The sequence below is a fragment of the Rhinolophus hipposideros genome (assembly GCF_964194185.1).
Source record: "Rhinolophus hipposideros genome assembly, chromosome: 25".
Taxonomy (NCBI): domain Eukaryota; kingdom Metazoa; phylum Chordata; class Mammalia; order Chiroptera; family Rhinolophidae; genus Rhinolophus; species Rhinolophus hipposideros.
The window spans coordinates 22,141,366-22,161,150 of NC_138071.1; the positions used below are offsets into that span (position 1 = coordinate 22,141,366).

General features: G+C 49.3%; 1 protein-coding gene across 1 annotated transcript in view; it reads left to right on the forward strand.

Moving 5' to 3' along the window:
- TMEM178B (transmembrane protein 178B) overlaps positions 1-19,785 on the forward strand; it is a 318,756-nt gene that overhangs the window by 272,039 nt on the left and 26,932 nt on the right. The window contains exon 3 of the mRNA XM_081038026.1: positions 9,153-9,290. Within this exon, the coding sequence (XP_080894152.1) occupies positions 9,153-9,290 (138 nt within the window). The remainder of the gene's footprint in view (positions 1-9,152; positions 9,291-19,785) is intronic.

Consider the following 19,785-nt stretch of genomic DNA (forward strand, 5'->3'; position numbering starts at 1 on the left):
TATCTTCAGTCTAGTTGTGGAGGGCGCAGCTCACTGGCCCATGTGGGAATTGAACCAGTAACCCTATTGTTCTCAGCTCGCACTTTATCCAACTGAGACATCCGGCCGGCCCAACACCCTCTCTCTTCTTACAAGACCTGTCCTTCTTGTCTTTCCGCCCATCCCCCTTCCAAAACAGGTGAATAAAAATAAATCCAAACAGAGAAGCGACACTCTGTGCCTCATCTTGTGTTCTGTAGTTTGGTCAATGATGTCACCATATTCTCATCATCCAAGCCTGAAGCCTAGGGGTCATCAGTGACTTCTCCCTCTCTGTCTCTCTTACAGTCAGTCACCAATTCCCATCAATTCTACTGCCTTCCCCCCAGGAAGTTCTAAGAGAGCTTAACTGGTTATACAAGCACATCTTTGTTTCCAAACTTTACCCAGAAAGCTGCCCTGCTAACGTGGGGTGAGCTACTCCCTTGCTCTTGCCACCTGGGTATTCATGCTTGGATCCACGTATGTCACCTACCGTGTAGGGATCGTGTGGGATACGTACGCTTGGCGTTATTTTTCATTTAGTTTTCTATTATAAACTTTCCCCTGGTCATTGACATTCTTCAAAAGAGTAATTTAGTAGCCAAAAAATACTCTGTTACATTTCATTGAATGTTAAACTCTCTCCTGGGCTTTGAAGTAGCGTGGAATCTGAAAGGGACAGGGGAATGGGAAGAGCCTGGGCAGACTGAGGCTCTTTCCCAGATCCACCTCTTATTGGCTGCGTGACCTTGATCAGCTGAAATCCCCTTGCCTCGGTTTCTAAGTCTACACAATGAGAAGAATTGTGGAGCCGTTGGGAGGCTTTACGGACATGTTCTGCATAAATTGCTCAGTCCAATGCCTGCACATAGTGGAGGCACAATGAATGTTCATTCCCATTTATCTTTCCCTTCCCCAGGCTTTGCAGATTCTTTGCCATCAACCCCTTCTCAGGTGCCTGCAGCACTTTTCTGGAAAGCATTGCACCCTCTAAGGTGCCCGTGTGTTTTAAAGCTCCCATCTTGTGTTACTTTGTGGGGACCTTGGGGACGTTCTTGCCCAGCCACTCTGACTTCGAGACAGCGCTCGGAGCAGCTGTCCGGGACGCACAGAGAGGAGGAGCATGGGAACTTCTCTGGGATGGAGTAGGGGATTGCACTGGTCGTGCTCACCACTCACAGCAGAAGACCCCCAGACCAGAAGCAGGCGCCGAGCTGGCTCTACCCAGGCGTATCCAGTCAGCTGAGCCGCAGTTTCCTTTTCTTCTTCCCTTCTGCAGTTTCTGCTGTTGGCTTAGCAATGTAGCTGCAGGACGAAGAGAGTCATTTTGTGATTTTTTTTTTCTTTTTTATGGTTTGGGACTCTGCTTCTCAGTTCTGGGTTTTTCTCCCCTTCGCCTCTCTTGTCTCCAGGCACTTGCTTTAGCTGCTGACCTAGTTTTCATCAGGCGAGTGCGAATTTTGCAATTTGCCTTCCATTGTTTTGACAATGGATGTGATTTGTATATGGCAGAATCACATAATATCCCTATTTATGGCAGCTCTCTAATCCGGAGGTAGGGTTGAGGAGGAGGAAACTTCAAGCTCGTCTTCTGATCCAGAAATCACTTTTTATTTCTACGGCAGCTACCTTCCCCCTTGGAAGGCAGTGCAGAAACATCTGTTGGGGTCCTTACCTATGGGGTATCAGACGTGCTCATTAAACTTCCTGGTAAGGGGCTCCCACGGTGCGTGGCTTTGTGCAATCTGGAATCTGGACCTATGTTTGTATACGAAACAAATATGTGGCATGTTTAAGCGGTAGTTTGTGCTGGCTTTTAAAAACAAAATAAGATTGGAAGAGAGAGAAATTGTCTTCAAGTCACAGTGACATCTGAGTCACTGAACTGGTTTGCGTCAGCGAGGTACCTCCTCACCCTGCATTATTCTCTGCTACGCACGGTTTTAGTGATTATTGCGGCTTGGGAAGACGATCTCATTTAGCAAAATATTTATTGAGCTCCTGCTCATGTCAGTGACATGAAAATAGAATACATCAGCCCTGAGCACGGCCCTGAGCACGCTCACATTTGTTGGAGGAAGGGAGATGAATAATTGCAATGAGACATGTGATATGGTCCGTGCTTGAGGGGTAATAGTGACCAAGTGCTACAGGAGCCCCGTGCCCTGGAAGGCTCCCAGCCATTTACCTGTCAGGGAAATCGTTAAGGCTAATGAGAAGCTTGCCAGGTGGAGCATGTGGGCAGCCATGTTGGCAGAGAGCACAGCGCCACCAAGGAAGGAGCACTTCCCTCCAAGGGAGGGAAGTGCCAGGTCTTTCAGGGAAGTGCGGTCTGTTAGGAGACTATTGGAGAAAGATGGACGAAAGGACCTCGTAGGGACCAAAGCCCCACGATGGGCACTTTCTCATGGAAACAAGAATGATTTTGTGCTCACATGAAAATAATTTCTTACTTATAACTGCGTTGCAATCCCGAACCAACTCACACTCTGGAAGAAAGCTACAGGCAAAACCTTCTGTTCGCTCCTTCTCTGTTTCAGTGTTAATTAGTTAGATCACTGAATCCCCCCACCCCCACCCCCCGCCACAGAGTTGCAGTCTTGCCCACGCCTCTTCCTAGATCAGTTGTGGCACTCAGGGTTCCATGAGAGCCCAGGGTTCACGTAGCCTCTGTGGCCACCAGCAGCTCTGCTATTAGCTGCCGTAGCCTCCAGCTGTTTGGCTCCTCGGAGGATGAGGCAGTAACACTCCAGGGTGAAAGCATCTCAAGCTTAACAAATAGAAAACTAGAGCCTCCGCCTTGGCCTGTGCAGGTACCTGAGAGACACAGCCACATATTCCAGAAGGCTGCTCCCTCAGGAAATCAAATCCTACATTAGGGGCTAGCCCCAGCGTGTTACTCAGCTCCTATGTTCTCATGTACAGGAAATATAAAGGATGCGAGGCATGAATAAAAGAGAACCACTTTAAGCGACTTCCATTTCTACGGACACTTGTACAGCTCAAGCTTTGTGTCAGGCACTATTCTAAGCAGTTTATACATATTAACTTATTTAATCCTCTTAATAACCCATTGAAGTTAAGTACTGTCCTCCACTTACAAATGCAGCAACTAGACGGACTTCCTGAAGTTCACACAGCCAGTGGGTGGCAGAGCCAGGATGGCAACCTGGTCAGCCTCGTTCTAAGAATCTCTGCTGCCATCCCCATGTGTTGACTATCTCTACGGTGACCCAGAATCCAAACCCCCACTTTCTTCAGAGCCAAACCCCCACTTTCTTCAGAGATGGTTGCCATGCAGTAATTGGTTCCTGGAATATTCCTTTTCGTTTGATCAATTTGTCCTGAGCCAATCCCACGGCTAGCACGTTTACTGCAGACTCTCTCTGCAGACTCTCTCTCCATTTCTTACTCTCCAGACTGACCCCTTGAGGCAAAAACACTGGCGTTCAGGCCCCACCACCTTGCTCTGCCCTCCAATTCCTGTGAATTTGAACCCCAAGGGACTAATTGTGAAGGACTGTGTTACCCCCAGGGCAGCTGACACCCTTCCACCAGCCACATGCTCGGATTGTGCAGAAGGGAGAACGTCCAGCCAGCAAGGCTCCCCTAGAGGTGACCAGCAGACGACCGACCGTGGCCTTGCTGATCACTCCACACTCTGGACACTGAGGGCGTTACGACAGTGCCCTCTCTCCCCATTGCCAAGTCTTTACCATCACAGCAAGGTTAACATGCACTTACCCTCACCATTTCTGGGTGCTTTTCTTCTTAATTCAAATCACCATCATTTTTGTGTGTGCAAGATCTTAAAAGAGCAAATAGAAAGATATTCAGAGCGCATATATATTTTTCTTCTCTAAGTGGTGTTTATTTAAATGCATATATCCTGGTTCCTGTGTAGAGTTGCAAGCAATACCTTTCCATTTAAATGGTAATAGGAGTGTAAACTTCAAAATGAAAATTTTTCCATGAGGGAGAACTGCTTTCTCTGGTTCGATTTAATGGCTCTCCTCGCTTTTCTTCTCCACCCTCCCTCATTATCAACCCCCTTCTGCCCACTCCTCTCCACTGTGCTGAGCTAAATTCTTTTGCTCAAAAGTTTAGAATGCACCTTTCTTATTTCGAAAATTATGACGTTCAATGTTAGGGTTATGGAATACAGATAATGGACTCAAAGCCAACACGATTCCTGAGATTTTTCTTTATCTCAGCCGTAGCCTGCAGAGCCCGCCTCTTCATCTGAGGTTCTTTCCAAGGGGATTAGTCTCAGGCCGACCTTGCATAATCTTTTCCCAAGGCTTCAGGTAAGCATGTTAGGTTTTCTCTTTCTTTCTTTCTTTCTTTCTTTCTTTCTTTCTTTCTTTCTTTCTTTCTTTCTTTCTTTCTTTCTTTCTTTCTTCCTTCCTTCCTTCCTTCCTTCCTTCCTTCCTTCCTTCCTTCCTTCCTTCCTTCCTTCCTTCCTTCCATCTTTCCTTCCTTCCTTCCTTCCTTTTCTTCTCAAAAGGCAGGAAGAAACAGGACAAGAAATACAAGCGATGTATGTTCCCAGGTGCAACGTGCTGCTTGGGCAGTGAGCAATCACAAAGAGTGGGGGAGGCAGCTTCTCACTCCTAAAGCTAGAACGTGGACACATAGGGTAACCCAGATGGGCAGGAGTGGGGACGTTTAATGTGGGCCACTCCATAGCCAGAGAGGCCCTTGGGATTTACTCAAGTGTAAATAAAAAGCAACATAGATTGAAAGACAATGGAAATAATATCTAATGACTTTAAATTCAAATCGGGAGAGTATACTCACCTTCCTCAAGACCTCATGGACAAAACTTGGTGTCTGAATGTAATATCTGGCTTCATCTTCCTTTTATTTATTTTGTCTTTTATTCATTTCCTCATTCATTATTTTTATCCTGTTATACCTGTGTGTGGTTTGTAAGCTGCCTTAATCTTTTTTTAGAATAGGATAAGACTGTTAATACATAAATTAGAACTGATTTTATAGTGTAAATTTCAGTGATTTTGATTCTGTTGTTTTAAGGCATTGTTTTTATTTTCTACATGCTCTTGGTTCTTTTCAATAGTATCCTGTCCTTATTTCATGGAGGTAAACTATGTTTCTTCTCTTGTATCTCTGGGAATATTGATAATAATTTTTAATAATAACTTTCAATTATTCTTATCCTTGGTCAGTGTTTTCTCAACTTCTTTTTCTCCCAGACTTGGCTCAGCTATCTGGTGATGCTGGGTTGTCTGGTGGGGGTGCTAAACAGCTTCCTGGAAGCACTGAATGGGTGGATGGGCTTTATTGGAGATTGGTCGGAGGGACTGCCTATGGGGCATCCCCAGTGTCAGAGTGTCTAGGTATTTTCTCTTGTGCTAGTCATCACCAGAGAGACCTCGCCCAGCCTCCAGGCTGGAGGGCAAAGGCCAGGCAGTAAACTTCTTGGAGCCAGGTAGAAGAGGGCTGGGGTATCCAGGGTAAGCATTGAACATTCTCCATGTGTGTAGTCATTTAATTACCCTACGTGTAGTGGCCCTCAGCTGTGCTGACCAGCTATCCCTCGCCTGAGCTTGTTGACCCCCCATCCTAAGTGCTCCCTGTCTAGCCTGGGGGCCAGGAAGTGGGGGTGTCCCCCAGAGGTGTGCAGTGGGTGAGGAGATCTAGGGATCTAGTTCCATCTCCAACGGCTTCCACCAAATACTTGTTCTATGTCCTTCTTCTCTAACTTCCTGATCCATAGGAACCTGTCGGGGCCAGTTCACGAGACTTGTGGCCATTCGGCAGTTTGGTTTTCAGCTTCCTGGCTGGGCTGCTGCCTTTAGGTTCGGCTCCCTCCCTCTGCTAAGTCAATCACACTGTCAGCTTTGCCATTTTTCATCTTTTATTGTCTTCATCTCCTTTCCTACTTTCCCCATCCTTGTAAATGTCTATCTTTTTTAAAAAAAAATCTCTTAACTAGAGTTCTGGCTTTATTTGGGAGGAAGAGATGCATTTTATTCAATCTGTCATGATAATCCAGCAGGACTTTAATTATATTATTAATTTTATTTTCCCACACGACTCAATGACCCAACTCGCTCTTCTTTGAGTTCACTGGTTTGAGACTACTTATGAATAAATTATCTAACTTCTTTGGCTCTTGCTTTTCTCTTCTTTAAAACAAGAATTCTTCTTGTCCTGCATGCTTTCCTAGTTGTTGCTGCAGCTGCTCTGAATTCCCGCATAGATCTCAGGACAGAATAACTAGTGGTACATGCGTGGCTCTAACAAAGTCAGGTTCACAGGGTGATGGTGAATGTCCTCCCGGGTCGGTGAGAACACTCAGGCCTGATTTCTGGCTTTCATTTTTCTTTCCAGATCAGCAGTGTAGCGTGACCCTCAGCTTTTATTGACACAGCCCTTTGGGACGCAGCAAAGTGCCCCTGCTCTGTGTTAAAAGCCACAACCCTCCCCAACCTGTGACACAGATGATCACTGTCGGTTCTGGAACTTTGGAAGAGGACCTATCTTTTCCATTTCCCTTTCTGCCTTTTCCTCTGTTTCCTTCTAAGTGAAACACTGCTTTCCTCCTCCAACGAGAACCTTCCTTCTTTCTCTGATTTGTATATTTCCCTTTTCCTGCCAGCCCACTTTCCCATCCCCAGCCCAAGTGGGCACACCTTACGTGACATATTGTCCACTTAACCCCCCAGGTAGTACCTTTGCTCGCAAGAGTCTGCAGAGCCCAAAGGACCAGTCAGGCCTTCCAGTGAGCAAGGCCAAGTGCACCGGGGTGGGATCTATGTCTGCAGCAGGGTTGTCTGTCTCTAGTGCTCCTGATGGGGCCAAGATTTCCCTAAGAAACCCTCCAAGCACTGAAAAGGGGACCTATACTTCCACAGGGACATAGAAGAGAACTTACCTGACCCGTTTAAGGGGCTATGAGCCTCCTTTACTTTGAAAACACCTGCGCAACTCGTTTCCCGGGCCCACCACCTCCTTGCCCTTGACCATGGTGGAGAGTGGACAAAGCATCTGTAGCAGAGAATCCCATCTCTGGGAATCAGTCCAAATGGGCTCACATGTCAGGAAAGGACCCTTCTCCACCCAGGAGACATCTCAGACCTGCTCACACCAGAGTCTGTAGTGGTGATGAAGGAAGAAGGGACAGAGACTGGCGGCAGTGGACAAAGTACTGTGGGGATATGGAGAGGCCAGGACAACCAAAGACAGTTGAATAAGTGGTGCTGGCCCAACTGGCAGACATGTTCCTTTCTTCCTTCAAGCTGGCTGTGGCTGACTGAGCCTGCAAGCAAGGAGCCGGCTTGGAAAGCATGGCGCTCGTGTGAGCGCTGTGATCTGACACCCTCGCAACCAAGTTTCCTGTGACACATTGGGTGACATGAGCAGTCAGTACAGTGCGGCATGATAATTAGGCGTCCTTGGCAGTTCACATAAATGCCTGTACTGAGTATTACTTCCGCCTGTCTTGGGCAGGCACTCCTGGGTCAGCGGGGGAGGACAAAGGAGAACTCAGTAGACAGGGACCTGCTCGATGGGTGGATTTCTGCCTCTGTGACAGTGACAGGGTCCTGTCCTCCCTAAGCAGGCCCTTCCTTGTAGGGGAAGCTCAGATGCTGTCTCTTCCTTTGTCCTCGCTCCCCACTCTACAACCAGTTTCCTCCTGGGCTAGGGGCTGCCGGTGTCTGATCTTCAATGTCAGGACAAAAAGTCGTGGACCAAATCCCTCAGTAGCGGAGAGGACCGGAAGTTCTCCAGACAAAATGGGCCAGATCTGCAGCGGCTCCCTATGGGGGTGGCTGGAATGAGAGAGGGGATGGGACGCCCCTGTGAGTGTGCAGATCCCAAGGTATTCCCCTTAGAGACAATATAGGGTGTTTGTTTCCCAGGGAAGAGAAGAGGCCCTCCACCCTCAAACCCCCTCCTTGCCTTTGAGAGAGGGCAATGCCCTTGGGGTCCCCCAGGCTTCTCTAGCAATGTTCCCAGGGGCAGAGGCACGGGCAATGGCTTCGCTCCTACGTGGAGCCCTGTGGGAGGGCCTGGGGCTGGCGATAGGCTCAGAGGTAGATGGATGGGCTCCACCCAGACTGCACAGGTGGACAGGGAGCTGTGGGTGGGTGGGGGGCTAGGGCAGCGTGGGCAGAGTCCATGACAAGTGGTGGGGTGTTAACGTGGAGGAGGTAAGAAGCCTGGATTCCAGGGCGGCAGTATGAGGTGTGGTGGGTGGTGGGGGAATGCACCGGAGGGCAGTGGGGTAGCCAGGAGGAAACTGAGCTGAGCAAGACGCAAGTGAGTCTGACTAAGACAGGACAGCAGCTCTGCCCTCGCCCTTCTGCTAAAAATAACTCCTTTCCAGACAGCCCTCCTCCTTCCTGTGCCCACGCTGGGCTTTGTCTGGCGGGGTCAATGAGGCATGGAACAGGGGAGGGCCTGACCCAGAAAGCTGGGCTGCCCTGGGGTTCAGGGGGCTACGGGGGATACTCTGGGGCTCAGTCTAAGAACGAGAGGTGTGGCTCCCCTGCTGCAACTCCACATGCAAGGAAAGCTGAGGCCTGGGCGCCAGCTTGGAGGGGAAGAAACTAGAAGCTGCAGGCAGCTTACTCATCACCCTGGACCTACTAGAGAGACCAGGGCACGCTGGAGGGAAGGGAGGGAGTTCTTAGCAGGTGCAGCCAGACTGCCCAGACCCCGCCCAGCCGAGAGGTGAATGACATGCTGAGGTTAGGACTCGAGTGCCATCCAGAGCTGGGTTGGCTGCCATTTCCTACCTCTCACTAGGTGTAGGGCTTGCAGCCATTTTCCCAGTAGGAATAAAGACAGTACTTGTCTCAGAAGGTTGAGATAGATGGTTGGGCGGGATAGTGCTGTGCCTGGCACAAAGGAGGCACACAAGAAGTGACAGCTGATATGATGACGCTCTCTGCCTATACTTGTGAACCCACTGTCCTGGCGTGATTTGCACAGAAGGATGGAGTCACCACCGGGGCTGTCTCCTCTGTGAAGGAGGCGCGATTGTGCAGACAGGCTGCCTTCCTGCCCCTGCCTTCTCCCCGTCTGCCTGGGCTCAGGCTGCGCCCTGACCCTGCGTTCCAGGCTCTGACGCTAACCGTTGCCCTCCTGCTTCCCCACAGACTTGCGCAGGATGACAGCTGGCTTCATGGGCATGGCGGTGGCCATCATCCTTTTCGGCTGGATCATTGGCGTGCTGGGCTGCTGCTGGGACCGAGGCCTTATGCAGTATGTGGCCGGGCTTCTCTTCCTTATGGGAGGTAAGGCCGCAGGCTCGGGGGGCGGTGGGGGCGGGCAGGTCCTGGGTATGTTCTAGGCTTCTGGGCGAATGTCTAGGGGCAGGGCAGATGAAGGCTACAACTCGGCCGGGATCTACTCACTCACTCATTCACTCACTCATTCATTCACTCATTCATTCATCAAACGTTTTTTGAGTGCTCTTAACCACTGGCCCCTGTGCCAGCTGCTAAGGATGCAAAGTCTAATGAGGCGTGGTCCTTACCCTTGGGGATCTGATGGCATGGTTTGGCTGGCATTGGGAGAAGTGTCAGACCTGGGGCGAGTTTGAACCCAGGAGACAGTTGGCATTTTATACACGTACTAGACTCCAGGGTGGGAAGCAGGTGCTGCCTGGGCAGCTTCCCCTTTAAAAGCCTCACCCTTGATGTATGCGCCCGGTTCGAAATAAGACCCTCCAGTGGTGGTAGGACAGGGCCAGACCTTCCCTCTGCCTGCCTCCCTTCCCGTCTGTTACTGCCATGGCCACATGACCGATTGGTCCTCATAAAGGGATTGTAGATACGGAGAACTCTATAGCTGCGCAGGAATAGGCCCCCATCATGGGAAGTAAATGTTAATCCACAGTCTACGTGCGCCTCTTTTCTCTCTGAGGAGCTCAAACGTGCTTTTCAGTCTCCTCGCGTGAGTCAGTTCAAAGCCCAAGCTAACTGAGGGGGTGTGCCCATCACATCCGCTCCTCAGAAAGGTGGATCGGCGAATGCGCATAGCTAGGTGAAGTGGGGACTGGACAGAGGGAATTAGAAATGCATATGGAAAGAGGAAAGTGAGCTCTACCTACGGAAACAAATATCAGACATTAGGTGCCACATGCACATGCCCAGCTCCGGCCCCTCCTGTGAAATGCCTGACTCTGGGTTCCTGAGCAGAGGCGGGAGGGAGGGAGTGCGTCAAGCTAGGGAATGGAGGTGGCCGGCTGTCCCTCTGGGTGTGCAGAGATGTCTGGGGGCTGGTGAGGAGGAAAATGGCACCATTCATCTTGTGGCCTGATGGTTGCGTCCCACACTTGTACTATGGCAGAGGCTGGTGGAGGGAGGGCCCAGGTGGTTCCCTCTAGCAGTTCCCACACCTGTCCTGGTCTACCACAAAACCGGCCCTGCTTACCTCTTTCGCACTTGGTGTCCTCCTCAGTGAAACAAGGGGGTAAACTCGATTTCCGAACTCGGTTTTAGTAGCCGCTGAATCCGTTTTGTTTCCACCTTCCAGTCCAGATCCTGCATGGATTCTGACATGGGAAAAGATAACGGTGGAGGGGTTCTGTTTGTAGTGGGTATTCTCGCTACGACTCTCTTGGTTTTACAAAGACCGACTCCAGTACCACAGGGCTTTTTTAGGCTCTGGAGAGGTCTCCCAGGAACCCAAGAAGAGCTGAGCAAACAGGCCTTGGGCTGAGCAGGAATCCAGGAGCTCTGGGAGCTGCTGCTCTTTCATCACCTCCTCTTTTGAGACGTTCGTTCGTGGCTCCCTGCACACCGTCTCCTCTCCCCGCTCTCTCCAGGCACGTGGCTTACCTCCCCACAGGTGCTAAGTCTCCAGGACCGTTCAGCTCTGACGGCTTCCTTTGGGACTGCTGAAGTCAGCTTCCAGAGACAGAGAGGGAATGTTAGTGTCCTTTCCAGTAGCCGCGGGGGTCCAGGTGCCCTGAGCAGCTGCCATCTGCTGACCCCAGGAGCTCGGTTCAGTCAGGGCTAGGGAGGAGCTGACTCAGGCAGAGAAGTCGTGCTTCCCCATTGCTGCTACACTGAGAGACCCAGCTGTCAACCCAGAAGTGATGGGAACCTGTGTGTCAGAAAGAGGCATTTCAGCACCAGCCTCTCCCAGAACCTGACCAGTCCCTGCCCGCCAAGAGTTAACCTTCTAGGCTGGACCTGTTGAAGAACTTGGGAGTCAGCTACCTGATTCATTCACCTCATGGACACAGCAAAACAATCTGTCACTCCAACTCCAGGTATTTATGGCAAAGTGGGACCAAAAGGCCCACAGCCTTGGCTTTCCCCCGGCGTGGATTTCAGGCATCTGTAACGGAGCACAGACAGGTGTCCGTAGAGTGAGATGGCGACACAAGTGAGACCAGCTGGTGGGGCCCAACCGCAGCATGCTTGGGAGTTGACCAGGCATGGACGTGGGCAGCAGGTGGGAACCGAGGGGCCGGCAAGAATGAAGAAGGTAAATTTGGAGTCAAGAGTCTGAAGATGGAATGGCAGGGGACTTGAGATGAAAGGACCAGAGCCAGCCTAAGAATGGAAGAATTCTGTTAATATCCTCTTCCCTGTCTGGATATGAAGGAAGAGGGCCCGCACGGAGCACTTCTCCGCTCCCGATTTAATGATTTCCCCAGGCTCAAGAAGAGAGGGCACCCCACACCTTGTGAAAGAACCTGCAGCACACTGTTTCATTAACACCCAACCCAGAGGAGGCAATTCATGAACTAGGGCGGTTTGTGGAGCCAGGAGCTGGGGGTGGTGGGTGGGATCCCGTTTTCCCTTTGGCAGGGCGTCCAGGGGAGAATCTAGCCCACACTGGCACACCATTCGGTGCCAGCAATTGCCAGAGACAAGCATCTTGATGAATCATCAGTGGTATTCAGAAGCGCAGGAACAGGCTGCCACGGGGAAGGCAGGGGAAAGGCGAGGGAGTGTGTGACGGCGTGAGGACTTGTGATTCACTCTCTGGGGGAACCTCAGAGCCGCCTCAACACACAGACCTCTGGGATACTGCCAGCATCCAGCCCCTGGCCGTTCCCATCAGGGTCCTGATCACGCAGCCTCCCACACTCTTGGAAGACATCCATCATCTCTGCACCGCCCGGCTCGGAGCCTCCATGAGCCCTCGCCTGGGCGGATGCTGGAGCCGTTCTCCAGACACCTGACTCCACGCTGGCACTCGGCAATCAGTCCTTCACAGAGCCGTTGGCATGCTTTTTTTCAAAACTATAAATCAGATTGATTACTCCTCTGTTGCTCATCGGTGCTCCAAAGGCTTCCAATGAAACCGAAAATCCAAATTCCTTTCTCTTCTGTAGGAGCTGTCTTCGTCAGCTGAGGCTGTGATCACAAAATACCACAGACCGGGCGGCTTAAGCAGCAGACATTTTATTGCTCACTGTTCTGAAGGCCGGGAGTCCCAGGTCAGGGCCTGGGCACAGTCGGGGTCTGGTGAGGACCCACTCGCTGCTTCATAGATGGTGCCTTCTTGCTGTGTCCTGTGGTAGAAGGAGCAAGGGAGCTCCCTGGGGTGTCATTAATGAGGGGACGAATGCCATGCGTGAGGGTGCCACCCACATGAGCTAATCACCCCCAAAGGCCCCTCCTGTTTGTACCGTCACCTTGGGGGTTAGGACTTTTGGGGGCCCACAAGCGTTCAGTCCATGGCAGGAGCCCTGTGTAACCTGCTGGTGCTGCTCCCTCGCCTCCTTTCCTACTCCTTCCCCTACATTCACTCCCTCACTCCAACCACGCGCTGCCTTTCTGTCCTGGAGCACACGCAGTTCTCCTTCGTGGCCGGAGCTGGCTGATGGCGCTGCCCGCAGGGCTTTCCCCACCAGTGCCTCTGGCCGGCTCCTTCCTAGAATTCAGAGTATGAAGTAAAAGTCACCTCCCCGCCCCCTGGAGGCACCTTGACCCCCAGTTTAATGTAGCCACCCAGTCTCTCTCAGTATCTTAATCAATTTAATTTTCGGCAGCACACTTATACTCCCTGTAAGGTTTGTTGTTGTGTTTTGTTTTCGGGTTTTTGTTGTTGTTGTTTAGCGGCTTACAACAAACATTTATTATCTCACAGTTTCCATGGATCAGACATCCAGGCACAGCTTAACAGGGTTCTCGGAGAACTGTAATCAAGTGTCAGCTCGGGCACGGGTCCTCTTCCAAGCTCATGCGGGTGTCAGAGCGCCTGTCCTTGCCGCTGTAGGACTCACGGAAGTTGGCTCATTCCAGGCCAGCAGGAAACAGTCTCGGACTTCTTCCTTTTTTCATCTGAATGAAGGACATTCAGGTCCTTTTTTTTTTCTCTTTAAGATTTTACTTTTTAGAAAATTTTAGGTTTATAGAAAAATTGAACAGATAGTACAGAGTTCCCATATAATACTTAGTGATATCCAAGACTACCTAATTTTTCAGAAGTTTACGCCTCACAGCCCTAAACATAATAATTTTCTTAACATAAACATTGACTTGTATTGCCCGTGGTGTGCTACAAATAGATATTAAAAGCAAATTATATCGCTAAAAATTAAACCTGCACACAGCTTCCCCTAATATCAATAATACTTATACTAGTGAGGTACAGTTGTTAAAACTAATGCACCAATATTAGTACATTGTTATTCATGAACGTCCATACTTTATTCAGATTCTTAGTTTTTACCCGATGTCTGTTTTCTGTTCCAGGATCCCCCGTTGCATTTATTTGTCATGGGTCCTTAGGCTCCTCGTACTGTGACCGTTTCTCAGGCATCCCTTGTTTTTGAGGACCTGGACAGTTTTGAGGCGTGCTGGTCTTCCATATTGGAGGATGGCCGTGCATTGGAACTTGTGTGCCACCTTGATTTTGAGTATTCATGTTGATCTTGATCACCCGGCTGAAGCAGTGGGGGTCAGGTGTCTCTTCTGGAAAGTGACTCTTTCTTCCCTGATTCCGTACTGTCCTCTTTGGAAGGAAGGCACACGGCACAGCCCACACCTGAGGAGTGGGGGGTTAGGCTCTGTCTCCTTCAGCGGGGACATCAACATAAAGTATTTGGAATTTCTCTACATGGGAGATTTGTCTATTCTACCATATTTATTAATTTATTCAGTCATTTACTTCTATCAGTGTGGACTCATGGATATTTATTTTATACTTTGGGTTATAATGCAATGCTGTATTTCATTTGTTGCTCCCGTTGTTCCAGCTTTGGCCATTGGGAGCTCTTGCAGCTGGCACCCCATGTCCCATTGACATACTTCCTATCGCTATGGGGTTTTGTTTTTTTCTGTTTCTGTTGTTCTGGTGTTTTGAGCAGTTCGTTTTTGGTACTACAGAGCGCTCCACACTCATCTTGTGTGTTTCCCACCCCAGTCCTAGAAGCAGCCATTTCTCCAGGGAGCCCTGGTTCCTTTAATTAGAGAGTGATACTAAAAACCAAGATCTAAGCACTAGGTGTCTGCAGTGGTTTTAACATTCTGTATTTGTTTATTGAGTACCCGCCCAGCACTTGCAGGTAAGTTCCATGAGCTCAAGAGTCTTGTCTGCTTGTTCTCTGACGTCTCCCCTGGATCTGGAACAGTGCCCGCACGCTCGAATATCTGTTGAATGCATGCATTACAAAAGTGAATTATGTGCAACAGAGAGAAAGTATTTTGTTTTGTCTCGATAGAGCAGCAATCCTTCAAAAAAGTACCGTCTTATGTTCTGTCATGCTAGGGACTGTGTACGTCTGGTATAAAATGTCCCAAATTCCATTTGGAAGTAGCGGATACATTACACATGGATTCATGAGAATTTTCTGTCTTTAAGTTAGACTCCTAGAATGTTAGAAACGGAAGGGACCTAGAGGTCATGCAGTTGGACCTCCTTGTGTTTCCAGATAAGAGTAGTTATGTTGGTTGTCCTAGGTCACCCAGCTCGTGAGTGGCATCACTGGAGCCAGAGCCTGGCCCGTGACACCAGCCTGGATAGGTGCAGCCCATCCCACTGCCTCTGCTTTCAGCACCTTCTGTTGAAGATTCCCCAGGGCCCCCTGCGCCACACACACACATCTTCCCACGCATGCGTGGCTCCAATTCTGTGCTTCGAGGCAGATGCCAGTGTTCCCAGAATCTCTCTATTTCCTTTCTGTTCGTCCCTTCTCAAAGCACAAAAGGGCATACGGAGGAGATGGTGGCCATAATTGAGGGCATGGATGGTAATGGGAAAATGAAATCATTAAAGGTCCTTTCCTACCACCTGTGGTCAGTGTAACCTTTTCTGCCTTTCTAGTCAGTCAGGGGAATAAGAGAATGCCCTAAAGAGGCTCAAGCTATCAAGTTTGAGTGATTGCAGTGATTTGCAAAACACTGACACCAAATGCCCACCCCGACCCCCCATCAAGCTCACCAGAGAGCAGTTCATCTGTGCAGTGAACCCCCAACACCTCTCTTCTGATAGATATTGACCTTGGTAAAGACCCAGCAACTCTGAAAACTTACAAGCCTTGTTGGATAGTTGTTGAATAGTTCAAGGCATGGGCGTCTTGCTGGAAGGACTTTTTCTCTAAGGCAGTAGTCATTTTAGGGACTCCAGTGGGGTAGAACAATATCCAGCTTCCCATCAGCCTCTGCCACTGCCACTCCTCACTCTAGCACGACTTGGAGACATGGCTCGTATGGTTTGCTGGAACTCCAGAAGGCACTGTGCCTCAAGCTTCATGACTCATGGGTGAAAGAGGGGAGACCATGTGAATTAGATGTTCTGGGGAGGGAGAATAAATGCAGTGAGCCAAGGCTTACCATAATGCAAAGCTGTAAGAACCCCTCAACAAATGGTGGCCGTTCCTATTATCTGTATACCCTAAGTGAAGTCCATTCTAGTAGACAGAGAAGTGTCCGGACTCCATCATGACCGACCAAGGGCAACTGTGGCACAAAACCTATCTACTTAGCCTGCTAAACTGCTTTTAGAGTCTCACGTGAGGTTTCATTAGAAAATCCCAACCCCTGATGTTTATCTTGTAACCTTTCTTTTAGAATCCTAAGCAGACCTTCAAAGACTGCTTATACGCTGGAACACGTCTTGCCCTTTGGAAGGTGCATATTTGAATATTTATTAGCATTTGATGATGACATTCAACACAAAGACATTTGGGGGAGAAACCACGTTGTCAGGAAGACTGGGAAATCCTATCACACTTGCCTGATGGAGAACGAGTGATCAGGACCGATCAGTCCAGTAACCCATGCAGCAGAAGGGTTCATTTCACTTGAGAGTGAGAACGTACCCCAGTGGAGCTGCACCTTTGCCACTCAATGGGACCTGCCTCCGTGATAGATTTGCATTTCGGAAGAGTACAGTAAGCAGCCTTGGTCCTGTGAACTCAAGTCTGGTCATGGAAGGCCCTGTCAGAATGCCCTATAGCTGCCTACCCAGATGTTCGAGAAAGCCACAGTTATAAACACTCAGTGAGCAGGGGTTGCTCTGTCACTGAATCCCTGGAGGGAAATGCTAAGACAGAGCAGACCCTGGAAGGAGGTGGGAAGGAGGGTGGTTGATGAAGGCACCCAGGAGAGCTCTGTGGGAAGAACCAACCCTTGTCCCTGGAGTCCCTGCCCCCACTCGCCCATGTGCCACCTTCCATGCATTCCCTGCCATCTAACTGGGGCTTACCATCCTTGCTCAGGGGGAGAATCATCCACCTATAAGGGAGAATGATGGTTTTGTCATGGAGAACTAGTCCAGGGCCAAAACACCAGCCATGGGACATTGGGGAAGTTACTTAACCACCCTTCGTGCATTGTTTCAATTTTCTCATCTGTAAAAGAGAGCTAATGACTATGCTTGTCTACCTGAAGCATAGTCGTGAGAGTTACAGCGTTAACTCGAGTGAAAGTCTTAGGACCATGCCTGGCATTGTTCTCAGTCAATTTTTACATATTCTTCTTTTAGCTACGGAGATACTGCGGTTTAAAATAACTTCCTTTAGCGACACCCTGCTTTGAGCAGCCCTGTACCAATATTGCCAGTATCACACAGACACACATACCATAGGCTGATAAAGATGAAATTGCTTGAACACATAACATCTTTCTGGCTAATCACCACCTCGTTCGTTCATTCATTCATTCATATTATAGTATATTCATTCATTCACATAATATATTCCTTCTTATATTCCATATTATATTATTGTGTGTATGATTATGTTATGTTACATGATATCGTACTATATTAATTCATTTACATCGTATGCCAAACACTGCTTAAACAGTCGGGCTAGAGTAGGGAATGGGAGAAAGTCCTTGTGAAACTTGCGTTCTGTTTGGAGAGACAGATAGAAACAAGGACCTTAAATTTATGATACGATGTCCGGTGAAAAATAAAACTGGGAGGGAGAGGGAGAGGGGGGCGGTCAGAATTTACTGAGAACTGGAAGCCTGTGTTAAGGCCTTTATTTCAATGCAGGTGTTTGATTGCGATTGGGTGAGAATACCGATGGTTTCCAGGATTGGTGGAAAACAGCAGAATTGACACAATCTTAACAGCACACACAGTCTGTTGATGCTTTCAACGGAAGAGTTGATGGATCTTGTGGGAAGTTCCTGTAATGAGTAATCAAACCACTTCTGTGGGCAGGACAGACCTGGAAGTAAAGTGTAAAGAAAAGCAAAGTTAGGTGACTGTGTGTGGTTTGGGTTCCGTGTCTATGCTATGGGGCGAATGATTTTGGATGTCACTCAGCATGAGTGACTTCAACACAGCCTGGTACCTTCCTGGCCACCAGCCTCCACCAACACAGACATGCTCAGACATGCCTGAATTATCGGGTGAACATGGTCCAGACTCAGGCTAGGACCCTGTCACCCTAAGGTGTCCTCCGGTCATAGAAGTAAGACTGTCTCTATCCTGAGGTAGAAATACTGACATCACTCCAATGAATTGGGATCCCTTGTTCCCAGAAAATGGACTGTCAGCAAGAGCGAAGTGGGGGAAGGGCAGGCAGGAGCAGAGGGAGAGAAAGAGCAAGCGAGCAGGATGGCTGGAAAACCATCTCCATTATTGGGGTGGTTGCTGAGAAAGAACAGATTTCTCAGCAGCCTTTGCAGTGGAAACAGAAGGGCCCAGAATGTCGTGGTAACTCCACAGTGCCTGATTGCCATGGAAACGTAGGTACTTTCTAAAGCTACTTCAAAAGCCTCCCTCCCTGTGGCTCTTCTCGGATGTTCTTACAGAGGTGTGCAAGCTTCAGAGAAAGGGAACTTGTCAGGCAAGCTTCAGGCCCTTGAAACAAGTCATAAATCAAAGGAAAATGCTGGTTCCTGAAGTAAATGGAGAAACCCCTCCTACTGGGCTTAGAAGCTGCTCCTGGGGAAACAATTAAGAGGGAGGAGCAGATGTAAGTGAGGAGGAATTGTCCTTTCTTCTGTCCTGGGGGCAGAGAAGGGGAGGAGGACAGGTGAGAAGTGGTGTTAGAAATAGCCAGACCCAAGGAAGAGGGAGGGGGCTCTACCCTCAAGACTGATTCTGGGGAGGCCCCAGAGCCTGACACCAGATGGGGTTTATGAAGGTGGCCCTCCTGGTGCAAAGGAATTCTGCTCTAGTGGGCAAACCTTTGGATCCTAACAGAACTTGGGCTATTGGGACTGGTGGGCAGTGAGTGACGTTTTACCCCCAGGTATAAAATAATCGTGACATGAGGGTCTGTGTGTAAACCTCCTATATCTCCCTGACATTCTAGTAGTCTCCCGATTGCAAACACGTTTTCTCGTTATCAGATCGTGTCCCATATTGTGCGTCCTGATTTGGGGTTTGGAGAGTACACTCATCCCCTCTCTGGAAGCCACCAAAAGAGTAAGAATGTACAAGAAGTGGTATGAAAGAGGCGGGCCCACCCCCATGCTGGTGACCCATCGGATCCTGCCCAGGGCTCAGTACTCATTGCACAAACAACCAGTTGTTAAGTACCTGCTAAGTCAGGACTGCATACTGTGGAGGATAAAATGACATAAAACTCATTCCTGCCTCCCACTTACTGACAATCTCAGAGAAGGGTCAGACACCCAGACCCATTAGCGTAATGAGTCAGCTTTTCCCCTTTTGGGGAGAGACACCTTCCAAAAGAAAAATATTAAAAATAAATGAATTCTGTGTCTTTCCAGCAGTACGGAGTATGAGCACATCTTTCACATACCATTCTTAGGGAAGGAAGGTACTGGTCGCCCAAACAGGGTGGGCAGTTGTGGTCGGGGTAACCCTTTTCAGTTCACAGGCTCCAAAGGGCAGTAGGGTCTCATTTGACCTTCAGACCCCCTTAGGAGGCAGGGGGAAGAGACAGGCAGGGAGAAGGGACGAGCTGACTTAGCATCTGGCTGTGTCAGTGGGAGACGCTCTCCAAACGTTAGGAAAGTTGTTTCCTTTCATCTTCCCAGGAGCCCGTAAGATCATCATCACGTAATTTTGTAGAAGATGAACTTGGCCCAGAGAGCAATGCAACGAGCTTGGAGTCATGCAATGAAGTAAATGGTGGAGCCCTCATCTAAGGTTTTCCAACTCATCCCCCCGCTTTCTTCTCTGTACTTGGGATCTGAGGAGCAAAGGATACTGGCATAAACAGTAAAAATAAAACAAAATTGTAGGCCTGAGAACTTAACCAGCATGGCAGACAGGGTTACCCAAAAGGATTCATTTACATCTGTCAGTTAGAGGGGTCCTCCTAAATCCCCACCAGCAGGGGGGCAGGTCGAGATATTTCGATATTTGGGGCCTGGGAGGAGGAAGGGAGTGGAC